The sequence below is a fragment of the Pristiophorus japonicus genome, chromosome 15 (genome assembly GCF_044704955.1).
Source record: "Pristiophorus japonicus isolate sPriJap1 chromosome 15, sPriJap1.hap1, whole genome shotgun sequence".
Classification (NCBI taxonomy): domain Eukaryota; kingdom Metazoa; phylum Chordata; class Chondrichthyes; family Pristiophoridae; genus Pristiophorus; species Pristiophorus japonicus.
In genome coordinates this window covers 109,671,510-109,693,438 of record NC_091991.1, presented here as the reverse complement: position 1 = coordinate 109,693,438, position 21,929 = coordinate 109,671,510, and the positions used below count along the sequence as shown (strand labels likewise).

The 21,929-nt window shown below is 46.0% G+C and overlaps 1 protein-coding gene across 3 annotated transcripts in view; it reads right to left on the bottom strand.

Annotated features, from left to right (window-relative positions):
• Positions 1-21,929, bottom strand: part of tecpr1a (tectonin beta-propeller repeat containing 1a) — a 125,500-nt gene that overhangs the window by 102,666 nt on the left and 905 nt on the right. For all 3 annotated transcript variants that reach the window (XR_011596801.1, XM_070900768.1, XM_070900767.1), the window contains exons 2-4: positions 8,932-9,164; positions 6,115-6,297; positions 4,577-4,699 (exon numbers count right to left, since the gene is read on the bottom strand). Coding sequence is in view for 2 of the 3 variants with exons in the window: in XM_070900768.1 (XP_070756869.1) it covers positions 4,577-4,699; positions 6,115-6,297; positions 8,932-9,156 (531 nt within the window). In the remaining variant the exon portion in view is untranslated. The remainder of the gene's footprint in view (positions 1-4,576; positions 4,700-6,114; positions 6,298-8,931; positions 9,165-21,929) is intronic.

Genomic DNA, 21,929 nt, shown 5'->3' with positions numbered 1-21,929 from the left:
GCATTTCTCTCCTCAGTTCATCGGAGAACTCACATAAACTAGCCAACCTCCGAAGTTCCGCCACGAAGTCGGGTATGCTCTGGCCCACACAGCGTCTGTAGTTGTAGAATCTGTATCTGGCCATGTGTAGGCTGCTCGCTGGCTTCAGGTGGTCTCTTACCAGTGTGCTCAATTCTTCAAACGACTTGCTTGCTGGTTTCTTGGATGCCAACAGATCCTTCATTAAAGCGTATGTTTTCGAGCCACAGCTGGTCAAGAGATGGGCTCTTCTCTTGTCTGCCTTATCGTCGCCTAACCAAGCTTTGCTGGAGCCTTTCTATAAAGTCCTCCCAATTGTCTCCCGCAATGTACTTTTCATCTGATCCGTTGTTCGCCATTCTGTAATCCCGTAACCCGTCGCCACTGTAAAGTCCTGTCCCCTCAGTACAGATTCACACGAGGCATGTAGTGAAGTCAAGGTCACTCTGGACCTGCACCTTTATTTCACAGCTCTGGAATGCTGCACTTGCCTGAGACCTGTCCTTATATACCTGTCTCTTGCAAGTGCACCCCTGGTGGTAAGGTATGCTGGTGGTTACAGGTCATATCTTATTACAGTCATGTATAGCATGTTAGGATACAGTTATATATAATAACGTAAGATACATGACGGGGGGGGGGGGGTGAAGGAAAGCTTGGGGGGGGGGAAGAAAGCTTGGGGGGGGAGAAAGAGAAGAGGGGGGGAGAGAAGAGGGGTGGAGAGAAGAGGGGGGGAGAGAAGAGGGGGGGAGAGAAGAGGGGGGGAGAGAAGAGGGGGGGAGAGAAGAGGGGGGGAGAGAAGAGGCGGGGAGAGAAGAGGGGGGGAGAGAAGAGGGGGGGAGAGAAGAGGGGGGGAGAGAAGAGGGGGGGAGAGAAGAGGGGGGGAGAGAAGGGGGGGGAGAGAAGAGGGGGGGAGAGAAGAGGGGGGGAGAGAAGAGGGGGGGAGAGAAGAGGGGGGGAGAGAAGAGGGGGGGGAGGAGAAGAGGGGGGGAAGAGAAGAGGGGGGGGAAGAGAAGAGGGGGGGAGAGAAACATAGAAACACAGAAAATAGGTGCAGGAGTAGGCCATTCGGCCCTTCGAGCCTGCACCGCCATTCAATGAGTTCATGGCTGAACATGCAACTTCAGTACCCCATTCCTGCTTTCTCACCATACCCCTTGATCCCCCTAGTAGTAAGGACTTCATCGAACTCCTTTTTGAATATATTTAGTGAATTGGCCTCAACAACTTTCTGTGGTAGAGAATGCCACAGGTTCATCACTCTCTGGGTGAAGAAGTTCCTCCTCATCTCGGTCCTAAATGGCTTACCCCTTATCCTTAGACTGTGACCCCTGGTTCTGGACTTCCCCAACATTGGGAACATTCTTCCTGCATCTAACCTGTCTAACCCCGTCAGAATTTTAAACGTTTCTATGAGGTCCCCTCTCATTCTTCTGAACTCCAGTGAATACAAGCCCAGTTGATCCAGTCTTTCTTGATAGGTCAGTCCCGCCATCCTGGGAATCAGTCTGGTGAACCTTCGCTGCACTCCCTCAATAGCAAGAATGTCCTTCCTCAGGTTAGGAGACCAAAACTGTACACAATACTCCAGGTGTGGCCTCACCAAGGCCCTGTACAACTGTAGCAATACCCCCCTGCCCCTGTACTCAAATCCTCTCGCTATGAAGGCCAACATGCCATTTGCTTTCTTAACCGCCTGCTGTACCTGCATGCCAACCTTCAATGACTGATGTACCATGACACCCAGGTCTCTTTGCACCTCCCCTTTTCCTAATCTGTCACCATTCAGATAATAGTCTGTCTCTCTGTTTTTACCACCAAAGTGGATAACCTCACATTTATCCACATTATGCTTCATCTGCCATGCATTTGCCCACTCACCTAACCTATCCAAGTCGCTCTGCAGCCTCATAGCATCCTCCTCGCAGCTCACACTGCCACCCAACTTAGTGTCATCCGCAAATTTGGAGATACTACATTTAATCCCCTCGTCTAAATCATTAATGTACAGTGTAAACAGCTGGGGCCCCAGCACAGAACCTTGCGGTACCCCACTAGTCACTGCCTGCCATTCTGAAAAGTCCCCATTTACTCCTACTCTTTGCTTCCTGTCTGACAACAAGTTCTCAATCCATGTCAGCACATTACCCCCAATCCCATGTGCTTTAACTTTGCACATTAATCTCTTGTGTGGGACCTTGTCGAAAGCCTTCTGAAAGTCCAAATATACCACATCAACTGGTTCTCCCTTGTCCACTCTACTGGAAACATCCTCAAAAAATTCCAGAAGATTTGTCAAGCATGATTTCCCTTTCACAAATCCATGCTGACTTGGACCTATCATGTCACCTCTTTCCAAATGCACTGCTATGACATCCTTAATAATTGATTTCATCATTTTACCCACTACCGATGTCAGGCTGACCGGTCTATAATTCTCTGTTTTCTCTCTCCCTCCTTTTTTAAAAAGTGGGGTTACATTGGCTACCCTCCACTCCATAGGAACTGATCCAGAGTCAATGGAATGTTGGAAAATGACTGTCAATGCATCCACTATTTCCAAGGCCACCTCCTTAAGTGGAGAGGGGGGGGGGAGAGAAGAGGATGGAAGAGAGAAGAGGGGGCAAGAGAAGAGGGGGGAGAAGTGGGGGGGAGAAGAGAGAGAGAGAGAGAGAGAGAGCGCGCTTGGGGAGAGAGAGAGAAACTTGGGGGGAGAGAGAGAGAACTTGGGGAGAGAGAGAGAACTTGGGGAGAGAGAGAGAGAGAGAGAGAACTTGGGGAGAGCGAGAGAGAGAACTTGGGGAGAGAGAGAGAGAGAGAGAGAGAACTTGGGGAGAGAGAGAAAGAGAGAGAGAGAATGAGAACTTGGGGAGAGAGAGAGAGAGAGAGAGAGAACTTGGGGAGAGAGAGTGTGAGAGAGAGAACTTGGGGAGAGAGAGGGAGAACTTTGGGGGGAGAGAGAACTTGGGGAGAGAGAGAGGGAGAACGCTTGGGGGGAGAGAGAGAGAGAGCTTGGGGGGAGGGAGAGAGGGAGCTTGGGGGGAGGGAGAGAGGGAGCTTGGGGGGGGGAAGAGAGGGAGCTTGAGGGGAGGGAGAGAGGGAGCTTGCGGGGAGGGAGGAGGAGAGAGAGAGAGAGAGAGCTTGGGGGGAGAGAGAGGGAGCTTAGGAGGAGGGAGAGAGAGAGGGTGCTTGGGGGGAGGGAGAGAGGGAGCTTGGGGGGAGGGAGAGAGGGAGCTTGGGGGGAGGGAGAGAGGGAGCTTGGGGGGAGGGGAGGAGGAGAGATAGAGAGAGCTTGGGGGGGCGGGGGAGGAGGAGAGAGAACACGCTTGGGGCGGGGGGGAGGGGGAGGAGAGAGAGCTTGGGGCGGGGAGAAAAGCGAGAGAGCCTGGGGGGAGCGAGAGAGCTTGGGGAGGGAGACAGAGAGAGCGCTTGGGGAGGGAGAGAGAGAGAGAGAGAGAGAGAGAGAAATTGAGATAGAGCAGGAGGTGGGGGATCAGAGGGGAGAGAGGGAACTCAGAGAAGATGGATCATGTTCTTCCTACCCGCTGCTGCGTGCAAGCTCAAGTGCATGTGTTAAAAGGGAAATCGTTGGGGTGGATGAAATCCAGAAGTCACGACACTGTCACTATTCACTTCATACCCAATAAACCCGTTAACAATCCACACACAATGCCCCATCTATGGAGGGAGGGGCGGGGGAGGAGGGGATGTCTTGCGCTTGGGTAAGGGATTTTGGCTGGAACTTGGCTGTGGGAGGCAGCACATGTGCTGAGGTAAGGGTCTTCAGCTGGCCGAGGGATGCACTTACGTTGGGGTAATGGACTTCGGCTGTGGGAGGCAGCACGTGTGCTGGGGTAAGGGTCTTCAGCTGGCGGAGGGATGCACTTGAGCTAGGGTAAGGGACTTCGGCTGTAACTTGGTGGCTTTTGGGGAGATCTGTCCTCTGTGACTTCTGAAGTCAAAATGGATCCAATTGGTAAATCACTCAGAACTTGGGCTGGGCGGTTCCAGTTGCACATTCCAGAGGAACTTCAGGGTGCAGCTTATGCTCCAAGGTGACCAATCAGCAATAGGTGCAGTGAAAATAGAGAGCCAATCAGAGAATCGGCTACATTTCAGTTAGTACAAATAGACGTAGCCTTATTTTAACCTATTTGAAGAAAAGTTGGTAATGATTTAATCTGTTGGAAAATATGTTATTATTGCCTAAATTAACGAAAACAAATACAACTGAGCAAATCATCATCACTAGACATGCCTAGGCTATCTGTGTAGTATTTTCTAACAATTTTAATCTATGTTTTCGGTTTCTAATCATATAAACAGAAGCAAGAATGGGCTCTTGCTGGATACAGTGTGCAGCAAATGGGAAAACTCATTCCGTTTACAGCTGGGTCACTCACTCATGAGTCAGTCCGATTCACCTGCTAAACGAATATGAATGAACTGGTCATGTGTCTTTCATTTAGAAGGCTCGTTCTGCAAATTCACACAACAGTGCGGCCGAAATTATTATTAAATTCTTAACACCACCTGGAGGATAGACTCGTCAACGAACCTTTGCCCACGTGTCACACGACTTGTATCTTCTGTACCGGATCCATCGCCGCCGACGTACGCAGGAGTTCCACCGCTTGTCTTTGGTGTAAGTGGCAGGAAAATCAATGGCATACGTCCAACCCTGACATGGCAAACACAAGCAACTTGTTATACACTTGATCAGCTCCGCTGGACAGGCCACATTGTTCGCATGCCAGACACGAGACTCCCAAAGCACGCGCTCTATTCGGAACTCCTTCACGGCAAACGAGCCAAAGGTGGGCAGAGGAAACATTACAAGGACACCCTCAAAGCCTCTCTGATAAAGTGCAACATCCCCACTGACACCTGGGAGTCCCTGGCCAAAGACCACCCTAAGTGGAGGAAGTGCATCCGGGAGGGCACTGAGCTTCTCGAGTCTCGTCGCTGAGGGCAAGCATAAATTAAGCGCAGGCAGCGGAAGAAGCGTGCAGCAAACCAGACTCCCCACCCACCCTTTCCCTCAATCACTATCTGTCCCACCTGTGACAGGGACTGTGGTTCTCATATTGGACTGTTCAGCTACCTAAGAACTCATGCTAAGAGTGGAAGCAAGTCTTCCTCGATTCAGAGACTGCCTATGATGATGATGATGTTATTCTGTTCAAGGTACAGGTTTAGAAAAATAGTACTGTAAAATCACCAGCACAGATCAGTTGGGCCGAATGGCCTGTTTCTGTGCTGTACATTCTATGAAATCATTAAACAATAGAGCTGCTACGTACAGATGCATCAATGGTCTCTCGAAAGAGAACCCATCCCCTCCTCCGAAGGCAGTGTCGCCGGCGGAGGTATCGTTCCGCAGGTAGTAAGCGCCTTGGGACATTTTACTGCGTTAGAGGTGCTATACAAGCGGAAGCTGTGACAGTAAACTAACGATCTGCCACAATAAGCAAGGATGGCTGTATGCAAAGGAGCGCAAATGGGTTTATAGAAATTAGTTGGATTATAGGATGATTTAGCAACATCTTCCGCAGTTAATATTCAAAGTAGTTTTATTCTATGCAAGTTAATAGAAATATTTAATTGTGTAGCGCAAGGGGTTATAATAATCTCCATGAGTGTTATTAAACAAAGATATTCTATCTCGATATCTAAAATGTTATTCAGTGAAGGATATACAGTATTTACCACAAAGGAACACATATCTCTCGTGCAAGATACAAGCGAGCTTTTTAAAAATCTATGATGATTCTAAATTTAATACAACCTCTATTTGCTGATTAATGGAACTTGTGTTAAGCTATTTAGGTTATTCACCCAAAACAATATACATTTTTCAATAATTAAGTAGAATGAATCCTTGTATAAAGGATGGGCAGATCGGTCACTAATGAAGGCACAGTCTGGTTTGCAAGTAGCTAGGAAGTGATAACCCCTTTCTTTCTTGACATATCTATACGTCAAGAAAGGGGTGATCAGATTGGCAGGGTTGATGCCCTGATTAGCTTCGCCTGCCTGAACGATGTGCACACAATATGCTAAATATAAACACAGTCATTCATTGTACCCTCTTACCCCTTTTTCTGTTGGCTCTCCACCAATATTTTCATCCACGTACCAGTCGGATTCCCACTCCCAGTGTGGTGACGCGAGTTTAAACTCGTTCAGTGGTTGATGGACCAACCCTGCAACATTACTCCATTGCCAACGATCACTGGGTAACAGGCGGTCACTGAAACCATCCACAGGATTCCAGCGCTACATAAAATAGACCAAACAAATCTCTGAGGCATTACACACACAGAAACTGCACACTTTGAAAATGTCTAGTTGTAGGAATTTACCTTGGCAACAGACATAAAAGGGAATTCAAAAGTCTCCTATAAGCATGTTAATAGTAAACAGGCAATAAGACGAGAGGTGGGGCCAATTAGGGACCAAAAAGGAGACCTATGCATGGAGGCAGAGGGTATGGCTGAGGCACTAAATGAGTACTTTGCATCTGTCTTCACCAAGGAAGAAGATGCTGCCATAGACATAGTGAAAGAGGAGGTAGTGGAGATAATGGATGAGATAAAAATTGATAGAGGAGCTACGAGAAAGGCTGTCTGTACTTAAAGTTATTAAGTCACCAGGACCGGAGGGGGTGCATCCTCGGATGCTGAGGGAAGTTAAGGAGGAAATTGTGGAGGTACTGGCCATAATCTTCCAATCCTCCTTAGATACGGGGCTGGTGCCAGAGGACTGGAGAATTATAAATGTTACACTATTGTTCAAAAAAAGGGTGTAAGGATAAATCCAGCAACTACAGGCCAATCAGTTTAACCTCGGTAGTGGAGAAGCTTTCAGTAACGATAATCAGGGACAAAATTAACACTCACTTGGACAAGGGTGGATTAATTAAGGAAAGCCAGCCTGGATTTGTTAAAGGCAAATTGTGTTTAACCAACTTGATTGAGTTTTTTGATGAGATAACAGAGAGGGTTGATGAGGGTAATGAGGTTGATGTGGTGTACATGGATTTCCAAAAGGCGTTCGACAAAGTGCCACAAAATAGGCTTGCCAGCAAAGTTGAAGCCCCTAGAATAAAAGGGACAATGGGAGCATGGATATGAAATTGGCTCAGTGACAGGAAACAGAGAGTAGTGGTGAACGGTTATTTTTTGGACTGGGGGAAGGTATACAGTGGTGTTCCCCAGGGGTCGATACTAGGACCACTGTTTTTCATGATATATATTAATGACTTGGACTTGATATACAGGGCACAATTTAAAAATTTGCAGATGACACAAAACCTGGAAGTATAGTGAGCAGTGAGGAGGAGAGGGATAGATATCAAGAAGACAAAGACAGGCTGGTGAAATGGGTGGACATGTGGCATAAAATTTAATGCAGAAAAATGCGAAGTGATACATTTTGGTAGGAAAAACGAGGAGAGGCAATATAAACTAAAAGGGGTGCATTATTTCAACACAGTGCAATAAATGCTGGCCTTGTGAGCGACGCCCACATCCCATGAAATAATTTTTTTTTTAAGTGAACAGAGGGGTATAATTGTAGAAATCGTTGAAGATGGCAGGGCAGGTTGAGAAAGCGGGTAAAAAAGCTTAAGGGGTCCTGGGCTTCATAAATAGAGCAGAGTACAAAAGCAAGGAAGTTATGATGAGCCTTTATAAAACACTGGTTCGGCCTCAACTGGAGTATTGTATCCAATTCTGGTCACCGCACTTTAGGAAGGATGTGAAGGCCTTAGAGAGGGTGCAGAAAGGATTTACGAGAATGATTCCAGGGATGAGGGACTTCAGTTACGGGGATAGACTGGAGAAGCTGGGGTTGTTCTCCTTGGAGCAGAGAAGGTTGAGAGGAGATTTGATTGAGGTGTTCAAAATCATGAGGGGTCTGGACGGAGTAGATCGAGAGAAACTGTTCCCATTGAGGGAAGGGTCGAGAACCAGAGGACACAGATTTATGGTGATTGGCAAAAGAACCAAAGGTGACGTGACGAAAACATTTTTTTTTACACAGCATGTGGTTAGAATCCTGAATGCACTGCCTGAAAGGGTGGTGGATGCAGACTCAATCATGGTTTTCAAAAGGGAGTTTAATAAATACTTGAAGCAAAACATTTTGCAGGACTATGGGGAAAGGCGGGGGAGTGAGGCTAGCTGAAGTGCTTTTGCAGAGGGCTAGCACGGGCTCGACCTTTCACCTTGTCGTCTGATCATTTCTATTTCCATGGCCAAGGGGAGCCAAATAAGAAATGTATTCCTGTTCAGGGGGCATAACATTGAATTTCAGCCTCAATTGGCATTTAAATGTGAGTTACTTTTATATTGATACAGGAGCAATCAACTCCAAATACCCAGAACTCATGCAGTCAACTGCACTGCCAAATATCACCCGCTGCACCTGTCTCTGTTGAGATTCTCAGGGGAGAGGGGGAAAAGAAAGAATTCAACAGAGTCCTGGCCAATTTTCCTTCCTTTCCTTCGGCACAGAAGGAGGCATTCGGCCCATCATGTCTGTGCCGGCAGATAACAGCAGATCTTGCTGCGTGAACAAACTGGCAGTCTCATTTACCTACATAACGGTCACTGCACTTCAAAGCAATGAATTGTATGTAAAGTGCTTTGTGATGTTTCAGAAATATGAGATATAAATGCACACCTTTTCTCTGTGCGACATTGTGCCTCATCTTAGTCAACATGGAACTTAACTGGTAGCAGTTGTGGGAGAAATAAGATCCATCACACAGTTAGCCCTTGGTCAAAGAAAGGCAGCACTGTTAGCAGCCAGGAAGACAGGTCGTGTGGATAATCATAAAGGGAAAACAAATGACAGGAGAAAATCACAAGCACGTGTACAAAAGTGATCTAATTTTAGTTTCCATACCTGATTTTCATAGGTCTCTTCTTGGTATCGGATTGGAACCTCGTTCGAATGGACGCGAACGTAGATCTGATGGTCGCACGCAATTCCCCAACAGCACTGCTTGACAGCTGTCAGTCTCTTAAATTCTAAACTTCCATCTTTGTACAACTCCCAGTACTGGCCAGCTGTAGAAAGAGTATAAACTCTTCCGTGTACATCCACAGCCCACAGAAGGGAGCTAGGCATGGCCGCCTCTAACAAGGAAAAGTGAATTCCATTAGTAGATTGGACTATCCGGCACTGAACACCTCCCATCAGTGAATTCCGATGTTTCTCCCCCAACCCTTCACTAAGCATCAACCTCAGAAATCATACAACCAGAGGCCAGATTCACTGAGTTGTCCTGAGCAATCTTTTGTCGTCTGCCAGAATTGATCTTGAAGTGCCAATTGTCTTCTGGAGCTATACTGAGTCACACAGGAACACCTGAGAACAACCTTCAATTACATGGGCACTGAAAACCATTCTGAAATTTCTGCGGTTGTCAATGGGAGTCCTCTACTGAATAATCTTCTGATCCATGTGGGGAAATCAAAAAAAACTCCCAACGTGGAGCTATATTGATAGTATTAGAGGATCCATGGAACACAAGTCTTCTCACAGGATATGTTGTAAGTAGCTGTCACCTGGGAACTACTTGTAAACAAAAAAGACAGAAAGGAGATGAGTAAAAGTGGAGGGCAGAGAAACCCAAGGCAAAAAACAAAAAGGGCCACTGTACAGCAAAATTCTAAAGGGTCAAAGTGTAATAAAAAGGCAAGCATGAAACCTCGGTGCCTCAATGCGAGGAGCATTCGGAACCCAGGAGAAGGCTCTGAGCTAGTTAGAGTGGGTGAGAACTCAGATGAACAGGACCCCAAGAAAGAATGCAAAAGGCAGGAGGCAACAGAGCAGAGTAGCACTGGGGTAAGTATAAGCCACAAGGTGACAGGAAGGGACAATATGTATGAATATAAAGGGGCGGCAGGAGGGGTCAAAACTAAAAATCATGGTTTAAAAACTAGTATTAAAACACTCGACCTAAACGTACGCAGCATTCAAAATAAAGTAAATGAGTTGACGGCACAAATCATTACAAATGGGTATGATTTGGTGGCCATTACAGAAACATGGTTGCAGGGGGGCCAAGACTGGGAATTAAACATACAGGGGTATCTGACAATTCGGAAAGATAGACAAGAAGGGAAAGGAGGTGGGGTAGCTCTGTTAATAAAGGATGATATCAGGGCAGTTGTGCGATTGTGATATTGGCTCTAATGAACAAAATGTTGAATCATTGTGGGTGGAGATTAGAGATAGTAAGGAGAAGAAGTCACTGGTGGGCGTAGTTTATAGGCCCCCAAATAATAACTTCACGGTGGGGCGGACAATAATCAAGGGAATAATGGAGGCATGTGAAAAAGGAACGGCAGTAATCATGGGGGATTTTAACCTACATATCGATTGGTCAAATCAAATCGCACGGGGTAGCCTTGAGGAGGAATTCATAGAATGCATACGGGATTGTTTCTTAGAACAGTATGTTACAGAACCTACAAGGGAGCAAGCTATCTTAGATCTGGTCCTATGTAATGAGACAGAAATAATAAACGATCTCCGAGTAAAAGATCCTCTCGGAATGAGTAATCACAGTATGGTTGAATTTATAATACAGATTGAGGGTGAGGAAGTAGTATCTCAAGCGAGCTTAAACAAAGGGGACTACAATGGGATGAGGGCAGAGTTGGCTAAAGTAGACTGGAAACACAGACTAAATGGTGGCACAGTGGAGGAACAGTGGAGGACTTTTAAAGAGCTCTTTCATAGTGCTCAACAAAAATATATTCCAGTGAAAAAGAAGGGCGGTAAGAGAAGGGATAACCAGCCGTGGATAACCAAGGAAATAAGGGAGAGTATCAAATTAAAAACCAATGCGTATAAGGTGGCCAAGGTTAGTGGGAAAGTAGAAGATTGGGAAAATTTTAAACGACAGCAAAGGATGAATAAGAAAGCAATAAAGAAAGGAAAGATACATTACGAAAGTAAACTTGCGCAAAACATAAAAACAGATAGTAAAAGCTTTTACCGATATATAAAAAGGAAAAGAGTGACTAAAGTAAATGTTGGTCCCTTAGAAGATGAGAAGGGGGATTTAATAATGGGAAATGTGGAAATGGCTGAGACCTTAAACAATTATTTTGCTTCGGTCTTCACAGTGGAAGACACAAAAACCATGCCAAAAATTGCTGGTCACGGGAATGTGGGAAGGGAGGACCTTGAGATAATCACTATCACTGGGGGGTAGTGCTGGATAGGCTAATGGGACTCAAGATAGACAAGTCCCCTGGTCCGGATGAAATGCATCCCAGGGTATTAAAAGAGATGGCGGAAGTTATAGCAGATGCATTCGTTATAATCTACCAAAATTCTCTGGACTCTGGGGAGGTACCATCGGATTGGAAAGCAGCTAATGTAACGCCTCTGTTTAAAAAAGGGGGCAGACAAAAGGCAGGTAACTATAGGCCGGTTAGTTTAACATCTGTAGTGGGGAAAATGCTTGAAGCTATCATTAAGGAAGAAATAGCGGGACATCTAGATAGGAATAGTGCAATCAAGCAGACGCAACATGGATTCATGAAGGGGAAATCATGTTTAACTAATTTACTGGAATTCTTTAAGAATATAACGAGCATGGTGGATAAAGGTGTACCGATGGATATGGTGTATTTAGATTTCCAAAAGGCATTCGATAAGGTGCCACACAAAAGGTTACTGCAGAAGATAAAGATACGCGGAGTCAGAGGAAATGTATTAGCATGAATCGAGAATTGGCTGGCTAACAGAAAGCAGAGAGTCGGGATAAATGAGTCCTTTTCGGGTTGGAAATCGGTGGTTAGTGGTGTGCCACAGGGATCGGTGCTGGGACCACAACTGTTTACAATATACATAGATGACCTGGACGAGGGGACAGAGTGTAGTGTAACAAAATTTGCAGATGACACAAAGATTAGTGGGAAAGCGAGTTGTGTAGAGGACACAGAGAGGCTGCAAAGAGATTTAGATAGGTTAAGCGAATGGGCTAAGGTTTGGCAGATGGAATACAATGTCGGAAAATGTGAGGTCATCCACCTTGGGAAAAAAAAACAGTAAAAGGGAATATTATTTGAATGGGGAGAAGTTACAACATGCTGCGGTGCAGAGGGACCTGGGGGTCCTTGTGCATGAAACTCTTTTAGAGTCTACCTGTAAAACAAAAAACATTAAACCGTGCCACCCGCCCTGGATGACACAGCAGACATTTACAAGGCCCTTTTTTTTTCCTTTTTTGTGTTTTTTTTTGTGTTTTTCTTTTTTTTGGTTTTTCTTTTGGGCGCTAAAATCACATTTTTTCCAGTGCCCCCTATAAAAGGGGAGGGGGACACTAAAAGCACCGGCAATTAAAACAAATTAAACTTTAAAACGTAAAATCAAATAAAAATTTGGTTTCCTTGTGCATGAATCCCCTAAAAAAAGTTAGTTTGCAGGTGCAGCAGGTAATCAGGAAGGCGAATGGAATGTTGGCCTTCATTGCGAGAGGGATGGAGTACAAAAGCAGGGAGGTCCTGCTGCAACTGTATAGGGTATTAGTGAGGCCGCACCTGGAGTACTGCGTGCAGTTTTGGTCACCTTACTTAAGAAGGATATACTAGCTTTGGAGTGGTACAGAGACGATTCACTAGGCTGATTCCGGAGATGTGAGGGTTACCTTATGATGATAGATTGAGCAGACTGGGTCTTTACTCGTTGGAGTTCAGAAGAATGAGGGGTGATCTTATAGAAACATTTAAAATAATGAAAGGGATAGACAAGATCGAGGCAGAGAGGTTGTTTCCACTGGTCGGGGAGACTAGAACGAGGGGGCAAAGCCTCAAAATACGGGGGAGCCAATTTAAAACTGAGTTGAGAAGGAATTTCTTCTCCCAGAGGGTTGTGAATCTGTGGAATTCTCTGCCCAAGGAAGCAGTTGAGGCTAGCTCATTGAATGTATTCAAATCACAGATAGATAGATTTTTAACCAATAAGGGAATTAAGGGTTACGGGGAGCGGGCGGGTAAGTGGAGCTGAGTCCACGGCCAGATCAGCCATGATCTTGTTGAATGGCGGAGCAGGCTCGAGGGGCTAGATGGCCTACTCCTGTTCCTAATTCTTATGTTCTTATGTATGTTCATGTTAGGTCACTGCCTCTACTTTCAGCATTGATCCACAGCCACTTCAATAAGTTCTGCAACTACTCACTACTGTAGTACAACTTTTATCATTTACATTAATCAGGGGACATGTATTCCAACCTTATTCGGATGGAAAGTGGCATTAAAAAAAGCAAAGAAACGGTTTCCACTGGCAGGAGGGTCAGTAACCAGAGGACACAGATTTAAGGTAACTGGCAAAAGAACCAGAGGTAAGATGAGGAGTTTTTTTTATGCAGCAAATTATGATGATCTGGAACACGCTGCCTAAAAGGGCGGTGGAAGCAGATTCAATAGTGACTTTTAAAAGGGAATTGGATAAATAATTAAAAAGGATACATTTGCAGGGCTGTGGGGAAACAGCAGGGGAGTGGGACTAATCAGACAGCTCTTTCAAAGAGCCGATACAGGCACGATGGGCCAAATAGCCTCCTTCAGTGCTGTATCATTCTACGAAATAAGATTGAAATGTGATAATTCTCATACTCCATTTGCGATATGAAATGAACCACTTAAATGTCAAGGGTAAAAATCCAAACCCCTAAATATACAATGCATGATTTATTTTAGCCAAGTGATACCTATCTAGTAACTATCATAAATCATTCAACAGCTGCAATCCTATTAACCAGCACAATGATATTGCAGTGGGACCCGATACTTAAAATAACCAGCCAAGCACAGCATCTTTCTTTGCACAAGTCCGACTTAAATACAGCTTCTACTTTTGAACTACCTCTGTTCTGTGTGATCTGCGGTTTCCCTCTGAAGCTGGTTAATGAGCCCTTGAAAAACTTCAAATCAGATGAGCTGCTAGAACAGCAGCCCTGCCCTTCAAATGACGGCTTCACAATGGGGCCCCAAAACCATCCTTTTACAAAATGTACTTAGATTTAACTAACCCTCCTGCTCAGTTTCCGAGGCTTAATATCCAAACCTCAGCTACTTACTACAATATGATATTTTTCAGCTACTGAAAGACATTCAGCAACGTGCAACATTTACAGCTTTTTTTATTTGTACAGATCTTATTTTACCCAATTAATTTGAAGGTTCAAGTGCTGCTTATAAATAATACAAAAAGTAAATGATTTAAATGGGGAGAGATTACAAAATACTGAGGTACATGAACCACAAAAAGTTAGCATGCAGGTACAGCAAGTACAGTAAACTCTTGTTACCCGGATTGTTTGGGGATTCGGCAATTCCGGGCAAATGAATTTTCCGGTAGGGCGAGTTTACATTTTAAAGTTAATATTTGAAGGTGATAGAGCCACCCATGAAATATTTTATATATCGTATCATATAGATCTTGATCCGCTCTTTCCAATGTGCTATTCAGAAATTAAAAACTTTTCAAAATTAAAAATAAATGTCTAATAAATGAAACAAAATATTTAGATCATGTTATTTTATTCTGTTAAATTTGCTACTTCTGCCAATGTTTCTTCTTCTGCAGATGCTCCTTTTTCTGCGTTGACATTGGAGATTGATTTTTAAAATAGCGATCTTATATCTGCTTGTTTAAATGAATTCATTTTCTTCTTAATTAAAATGTTGTGGATGATGAGTTTGCAGAATCTCCTGAGAAGTAAAATGAGAATGCTCCTCAAAAAAAAACAACATATTTAATTGCTTCTTCAGCGCGTGTCCAAGTCTTTTTTTCTCCTTCAATTTCATTGTCTGAATCGCTCAGCTCTTCGTCAGATTTGTCTTTATTGGTGACTATGCCGATAAGTTCCTCGTCAGTATAAGTTTGTGTTACATCTGTTTCTATGTCAACATCTATCCACTTCACAATGTCATCTTCTGTTAAGGATTTAAGTGCGTCGGTTTCGTGTGCACTGCTGACAATCTCCACGATTTCTTTTACAGCCTGTTTTTTATTAGCCCGTACATGAAAACCTTTGAATTCTTCGTCATCAGAAGCACTATCTTCAAATATGACACTGGGCCACAACTTGCGCCAACACCTCTTCAATATCGCGTTTTTTACTTCTCTCCATGCTAGTGAGCATGCATAGATGGCATCTTTAATATTGTATGCGCTCTGGAAATCAGAGATTGATTGATCGCTATTAATTAATTTGCATATGAAGTTATTCCTATAGTGGCACTTGAAGTTTTGTATAACACCCTGATCCATAGGTTGAATGAGCGAGGTCACATTGCGGGGCAGATAGCATGCAAAGGTGTTACCACAACTAGACACTAATTTTGACTCATGCGGGTGTGCTCTGCAATTGTCCAAAAGCAGCACTCATTAGATTTGCCTATTTTCTTCATGTTTTCTCGAACTTGGGGGACGAATTCTGTTGAAAACCATTTCATGAATATGCCCTTGTCCATCCACGCATTTTTCTGAGCTTAATAGCTAACTGGTAAATGAGCAATTCCGTTTAAAGCACGTGGTTTCCTTGATTTGTCAATCACTAAAAGTGGAAGTCTATGTTCTCCAGAGGCATTGGCACAATTCAAGATTGTTAACCTCTCCTTATTCATTTTAAAGCCTACTGCTTCCTTCCCCCCTGCTGCAGCCAACGTAGCATTTGGCAAACACTTCCATAGTAAGCCAGTCTCATCAGCGTTGTATATTTGATCTGCGGTCAATTTCTTTTCCTGCACCATTTCAGCAAATGTTTTTGAATAATTCTGTGCAGCCTCATTGTCTGCTGATTTGTTTTTCGCCCATCACATCCAGCAGGCGAATGCCGTGACGATGCTTAAAACGTGCGAGCCAGCCTTCTGAAAAAATGCACTCTTCAGTTAAATTCATTTTCATCTTGATGTCCTTGGCCTTTGCTGTAATCATTGGCCCTCATCAGACCGTTTCAAAGAAAACCATTCATAAAGCACTTGGTCTAGTTTGTCAAGCTTCGGCTTTTGCAAATTCTTGCGGGACATTGCCTTGACAGAAACATAGAAAATAGGTGCAGGAGTAGGCCATTCGGCCCTTCTAGCCTGCACCGCCATTCAATGAGTTCATGGCTGAACATGCAACTTCAGTACCCCATTCCTGCTTTCTCGCCATACCCCTTGATTCCCCCTAGTAGTAAGGACTTCATCTAACTCCTTTTTGAATATATTTAGTGAATTGGCCTCAACAACTTCCTGTGGTAGAGAATTCCACAGGTTCACCACTCTCTGGGTGAAGAAGTTTCTCCTCATCGCGGTGATTCAGAAGCAGCGGTGAAACGTTGATGATCCAACTTCATAGTCGTCCATCAAAGTGCGCACACTTCTGCCAGCTTCAGACTTCTTTATAATTTCTAATTTCTGCTGAATGTTCAATACTTTTCGTTTCCTAATGCTGCACTTGCTTTTAGTGCTGTCAGAAGGCATTTTAAATTGTTTGATTTCAGGGTGTTTTGAACAAGTACACTTGACAGACTGATGCGTTGCTTTCAATGTGTGCGACAGTTGAAAATTGAGCAAGAAGTCCACGCCTGCGTCAATTTACGTGTAATTGAGCAACCTGTCCACGTTTGCGATAGTTGAAGTGAGCGAGATATTCACGTGTGTGAAAGATAAATTGACGAATCTCGCAATATTTTAAATGTCGTTAGGGTGGATTTTCCGTTACATTCATATCCGGGTAAACGAGAGTTTATTGTAATTAGGAAGGCAAATGGAATGTTGGCCTTTATTGCAAGGTGGATGGAGTACAAAAGCAGAGAAGTCCTGCTACAACTGTACAGGGTATTGGTGAGGCCACATCTGGAGTACTGCATACAGTTTTGGTCTCCTTATTTAAGGAGGGATATACTTGCATTGGAGGCAGTTCAGAGAAGGTTCACAAAGATCATTCCTGAGATGAAGGGGTTGTCTTATGAAGAAAGGTTGAGCAGGTTGGATCTATACTCAGTGGAGTTTAGAAGAATGAGAGGTGATCTTATTGAAAAGTATAAGATTCTGAGGGGGCTTGACAGGGTAAATGTAGAGAGGATGTTTCCCCTCGTGGGGGAAATCTAGAACTAGGGGGCATAGTTTCAGAATAAGGGGTCGCCCATTTAAAACGGAAATGAGGAGGAATTTCTTCTCTCAGAGGGTCGTGAATCTTTGGAATTCTCTACCCCAGAGAGCTGTGGAGGCTGAGTCATTGAATATATTTAAGGTGGAGCTAGACAGATTTTTGAATGATAAGGGAATCAAGGTTTATGGGGAGCGGGCAGGGAAGTGGAGTTGAGACCAAGATCAGATCAGCCATATGCTCAATAGGCTCGAGGGGCCAAATGGCCGACTCCTGCTCCTATTTCATGTGTTCTTCTGCTCCCTGTTATACTGTTACCTAAGAACTCATAGTTTATGACCCATCTAGCCTCGCTACATCTCTCTCTCCACCTTCGAAAGCATTCTCAAAGTCTGTCTCTTCAACATGTCTTCAGCCATCCTCTAACTCCCCATTCCAAAATGAAGCACTTATATAAGTTCTAGCTGCTGTTGTAGCCTGGCAAATAGAGCTACTCTACATTTTGTAGAATACTGAAATTTCAGGTTATTCAAGCATATTATTTTTTGACAGCCATCGTGTGCCTTGGAACAGTTACTATAAAGCCAAAGAACTGAATTTTAGTAAGTGAACACAAGTTGGTACCTTTACAGAGCAAATGTGGGTTGGACGACAGTCAGTCTTTCTCAATGGTTACTGAGGGTCAAGTAATACCTGACTGCCACAGTCCAATTATATCTATATTTATCTGCCTTCAATGTCTTTCAGATGGGGCATAAACCACTTGATAGAAGAAATCATAAAGAGCGTTTCAAGAGATCCAGCTGGTTGTTAATATAACCAAGAAATGGAATAGGGCTAAACCTGCTTCCTTGATGGCCCTCTGCACAGGTACGTCTATTTACCAATATGATGCAATGTGTACCTTCTGTGAAGTTGTTCCATTTCTAGTTAGTTAGATATTGTCAGAAACACCACAGGTCTTCAGCTTTCCAATGAGACTGTAATGACAAATCCTATCAAAAACTCTCATCATCATATCATAGGCAGTCCCTCGGAATCAAGGAAGATTTGTTTCCACTCTTAAAATGAGTCTTTAGGTGGTTGAACAGTCCAATACGAGAACCACAGTCCCTGTCACAGGTGGGACTGCGACACCCCTTACACTGAAACATTCTACACTCCACCCCAACTGGAGCCATGGCCTACTCCTACTTGTGTGGGGCGGACTGGTTGGGCTGGGTGCTCTTTACCTTTCCGTCATTGTTTATAGGTTTATATGTAACCTTTAGGTCTGCTGACCAAGGGCCGTGTGGCTCTTTGTCGGCCGGTGCGAACACGATGGGCCGAAATGGCCTACTCCTGCTCCAAATTCTTATGTTCTTATCACAGGGTAATTGATGCCTCCCCTCAGCATCAGCCCACTTAGGGACCATCCCTCAATCACAGCCCACTCAGGGACTGTCCCTCAATCATAGCCTACTCAGGGACTGTCCCTCAATCACAGCCTACTCAGGGACCGTCCCTCAATCACAACACACTCAGGGACAATCTCTCAATCACAACACGCCCAGGGGCCATCCCTCAATCACAGCTGGCTCAGGGGGCGTCTCTCAATCACAGCCCGCTCAGGGGCCATCCCTCAATCACACTCGATGCAACAGATGAGGCTAAAGAGGGCTCTTATTCCAACCTCAAGACATCCCTGTCCCGCGTCCCCACGGGCGACAAATTGATTCTCCTCGGTGACTTTAATGCCAGGGTCGGCAAAGACACAGCCCTCTGGGGAGGCGTGATTGGCAAAGAGGGGGGTAGGAAAATCCAACTCCAACGGCACCCTACTCCTTACAAAATGTCGAGAACATGAACTCCTCATCACCAACACCCTGTTCCGCCAGAGGGACAACTACAAGGCATCGTGGCAACACCCTCGCTCCAAACACTAGCATCTGCTTGACTATGTCATCGTCCGATCCAGGGATCGCAAAGATGTGCGCATCACCTGCGCCATGACAGGAGCTGACGACTGCTGGACGGACCATCGCCTAATCCGATCCATCATCGACATTAACATAGCCACAAAGCAGAGGGGACAACAGAAGCAGTGCCGCAAAAAAGTTAGTACTGGGGCACTTAAAGACCCAGCTAAGAGAGCCCTATACAGCTAATGCCTCACAGCCAATCTGGCGTACCTTGATGACCCTAAGATGCTAATGCCTACAGCGCTTGGTCTGCCCTCCAGGCCTCCATAACCAGTGCCTGTGAAGAGATGCTTGGTTACTCAACCAGAAAACACCAGGACTTGTTTGATGAAAATGATCAGGAGATCCAGGAACTAATAGATCGTAAGCGCAGAGCATTTCTGAGCCTCAAGCAACAACCCAACTCGGGAGCAGCAAAGCAACATTACAGACGGCTCAAGGCTGAGGTCCAACAAAAAACCCGGGACCTAAAGAACAGTTGGTGGATGGAGAAAGCGCAGATGATACAACAACTAGCCGACAGCCACAACACGTGAGGATTCTTCACTGCAGTTAAGACCACCTACGGTCCAAACTCCCAAGCCCCAACCCCACTCCTGGCCAAGAATGGGGAAACACAAATCAAGGACACCGAGGCTGTCAGGGCCCGATGGAAGGAGCACTTTGAAGATCTCTTGAATCGAGACTCTGCCTTTGACTCGAGTGTTCTCCACTCCATCCCGCAGCATGCAACCCGCCACCACCTCAGTGAAACCTCAACGCTGCACGAGGTAGGCAAAGCCATAAAACAGCTCAAGAATAACAAGGCTACAGGTGCGGATGGAATTCCTGCTGAGGCGCTGCAATATGGCGGAGAGGCGCTGTTGGTGCGGATACATGACCTCTTCTCTCTCATTTGGAGGGAAGAGAGCATGCCGGGAGATCTGAGATGCAGTGATCGTGACCATTTTTAAAAAGGGGAACAAATCTGACTACGGCAACTACAGGGGAATCTCCCTGCTATCAACCACTGGAAAGGTTGTCGCTAGAGTTCTCCTCAACCGTCTTCTCCCTGTGGCCGAGGAGCTCGTTCCGGAATCCCAGTACGGATTGCGTCCCCTACGGGGCACAACAGACATGATCTTTGCAGCACGACAACTCCATGAAAACAGCAGAGAGCAGCACCAGCCCTTATACACGGCCTTTTTCGACCTCACAAAGGCCTTTGACACTGTCAACCGTGAGGGCTTATAGAGCGTCCTCCTCCATTTTGGATGCCCCCAAAAGTTTGTCAACATCCTTCGCATGCTCCACGACGACATGCAGGCCATGATCCTTACCAGCGGATCCATCACAGACCCATTCCACATCCGGACCAGGGTCAAGCAGGGCTGCGTCATCACTCCAAACCTCTTCTCAATCTTCCTTGCTGCCATGCTCCACCTCACGGTCAACAAACTCCCCGCTGGTGTGGAACTAGTGGGAAGCTGTTTAACCTACGCCGCCTCCAGGCCAGGTCCAAGATCACCCCAACCTCTGTTGTTGAGCTGCAGTACGCGGACGATGCCTGCGTTTGCGCACATCCTGAGGCTGAACTCCAGGATATAGTCGATGTATTCACTGAGGCATGTGAAAGCATGGGCCTTACACCCAACATCCGTAAGACAAAGGTCCTCCACCAGCCTGTCCTCGCCGCACAGCACTGCCCCCCAGTCATCAAAATTCACGGTGCGGCCCTCGACAATGTGGACCACTTCCCATATCTTGGGAGCCTCTCGTCAACAAAGGCAGACATTGATGCGGAGATTCAACATCGCCTCCAGTGCGCCGGTGCAGCCTTTGACCGCCAGAGGAAAAGAGTGTTCGAAGACCAGGCCCTCAAACCTACCACCAAGTTCACGGTCTACAGGGTTGTAGTAATACCTGCCCTCCTGTATGGATCAGAGACATGGGCGAAGACACACAAGTCGCTGGAGATATATCACTAATGATGTCTCCGCAAGATCCTGCAAATCCCCTGGGAGGACAGGCGCACCATCATCAGTGTCCTCGACCAGGCTAACATCCCCAGCATTGAAGCACTGACCACACTCGATCAGCTTCGCTGGGCAGGCCACATAGTTCGCATGCCAGATACGAGACTCCCAAAGCAAGTGCTCTATGCGGAGCTCCTTCACGGCAAATGAGCCAAAGGTGGGTAGCGGAAACGCTACAAGGTCACCCTCAAAGCCTCCCTGATAAAGTGCACCTGGGAGTCCCTGGCCCAGGATCGCCCTAAGTGGAGAAAGTGCATCTGGGAGGGCGCTGAGCTCTTTGAATCTCAACGGCGCGAGCATGCAGAAATCAAGCGCAGGCAGCTGAAAGAGCGTGTGGGCAAACCAGTGCCACCCTCCCTTGCCCCAACGTCTGTCTGTCCCACCTGTGACAGGGTCTGTGGCTCTTGCATTGGACTGTTCAGCCACCAAAGGACTAATTTTAGGAGTGGAAGCAAGTCTGCCGATGATGATGATGACGACGACGACTCAGGGGGCATCCCTCAATCACAGCCCACTCAGGGGCCGTCCCTCAATCACAGCCCACTCAGGGGGCATCCCTCAATCACAGCCCACTCAGGGACCGTCCCTCAATCACAGCCCGCTCAGGGGGCGTCCCTCAATCACAGCTCACTCAGGGGGCGTCCCTCAATCACAGCCCACTCAGGGGGCGTCCCTCAATCACAGCCCACTCAGGGGCTGTCCCTCAATCACAGCCCACTCAGGGGCCGTCCCTCAATCACAGCCCACTCAGGGGGCATCCCTCAATCACAGCCCACTCAGGGGGCATCTCTCAATCACAGCCCACTCA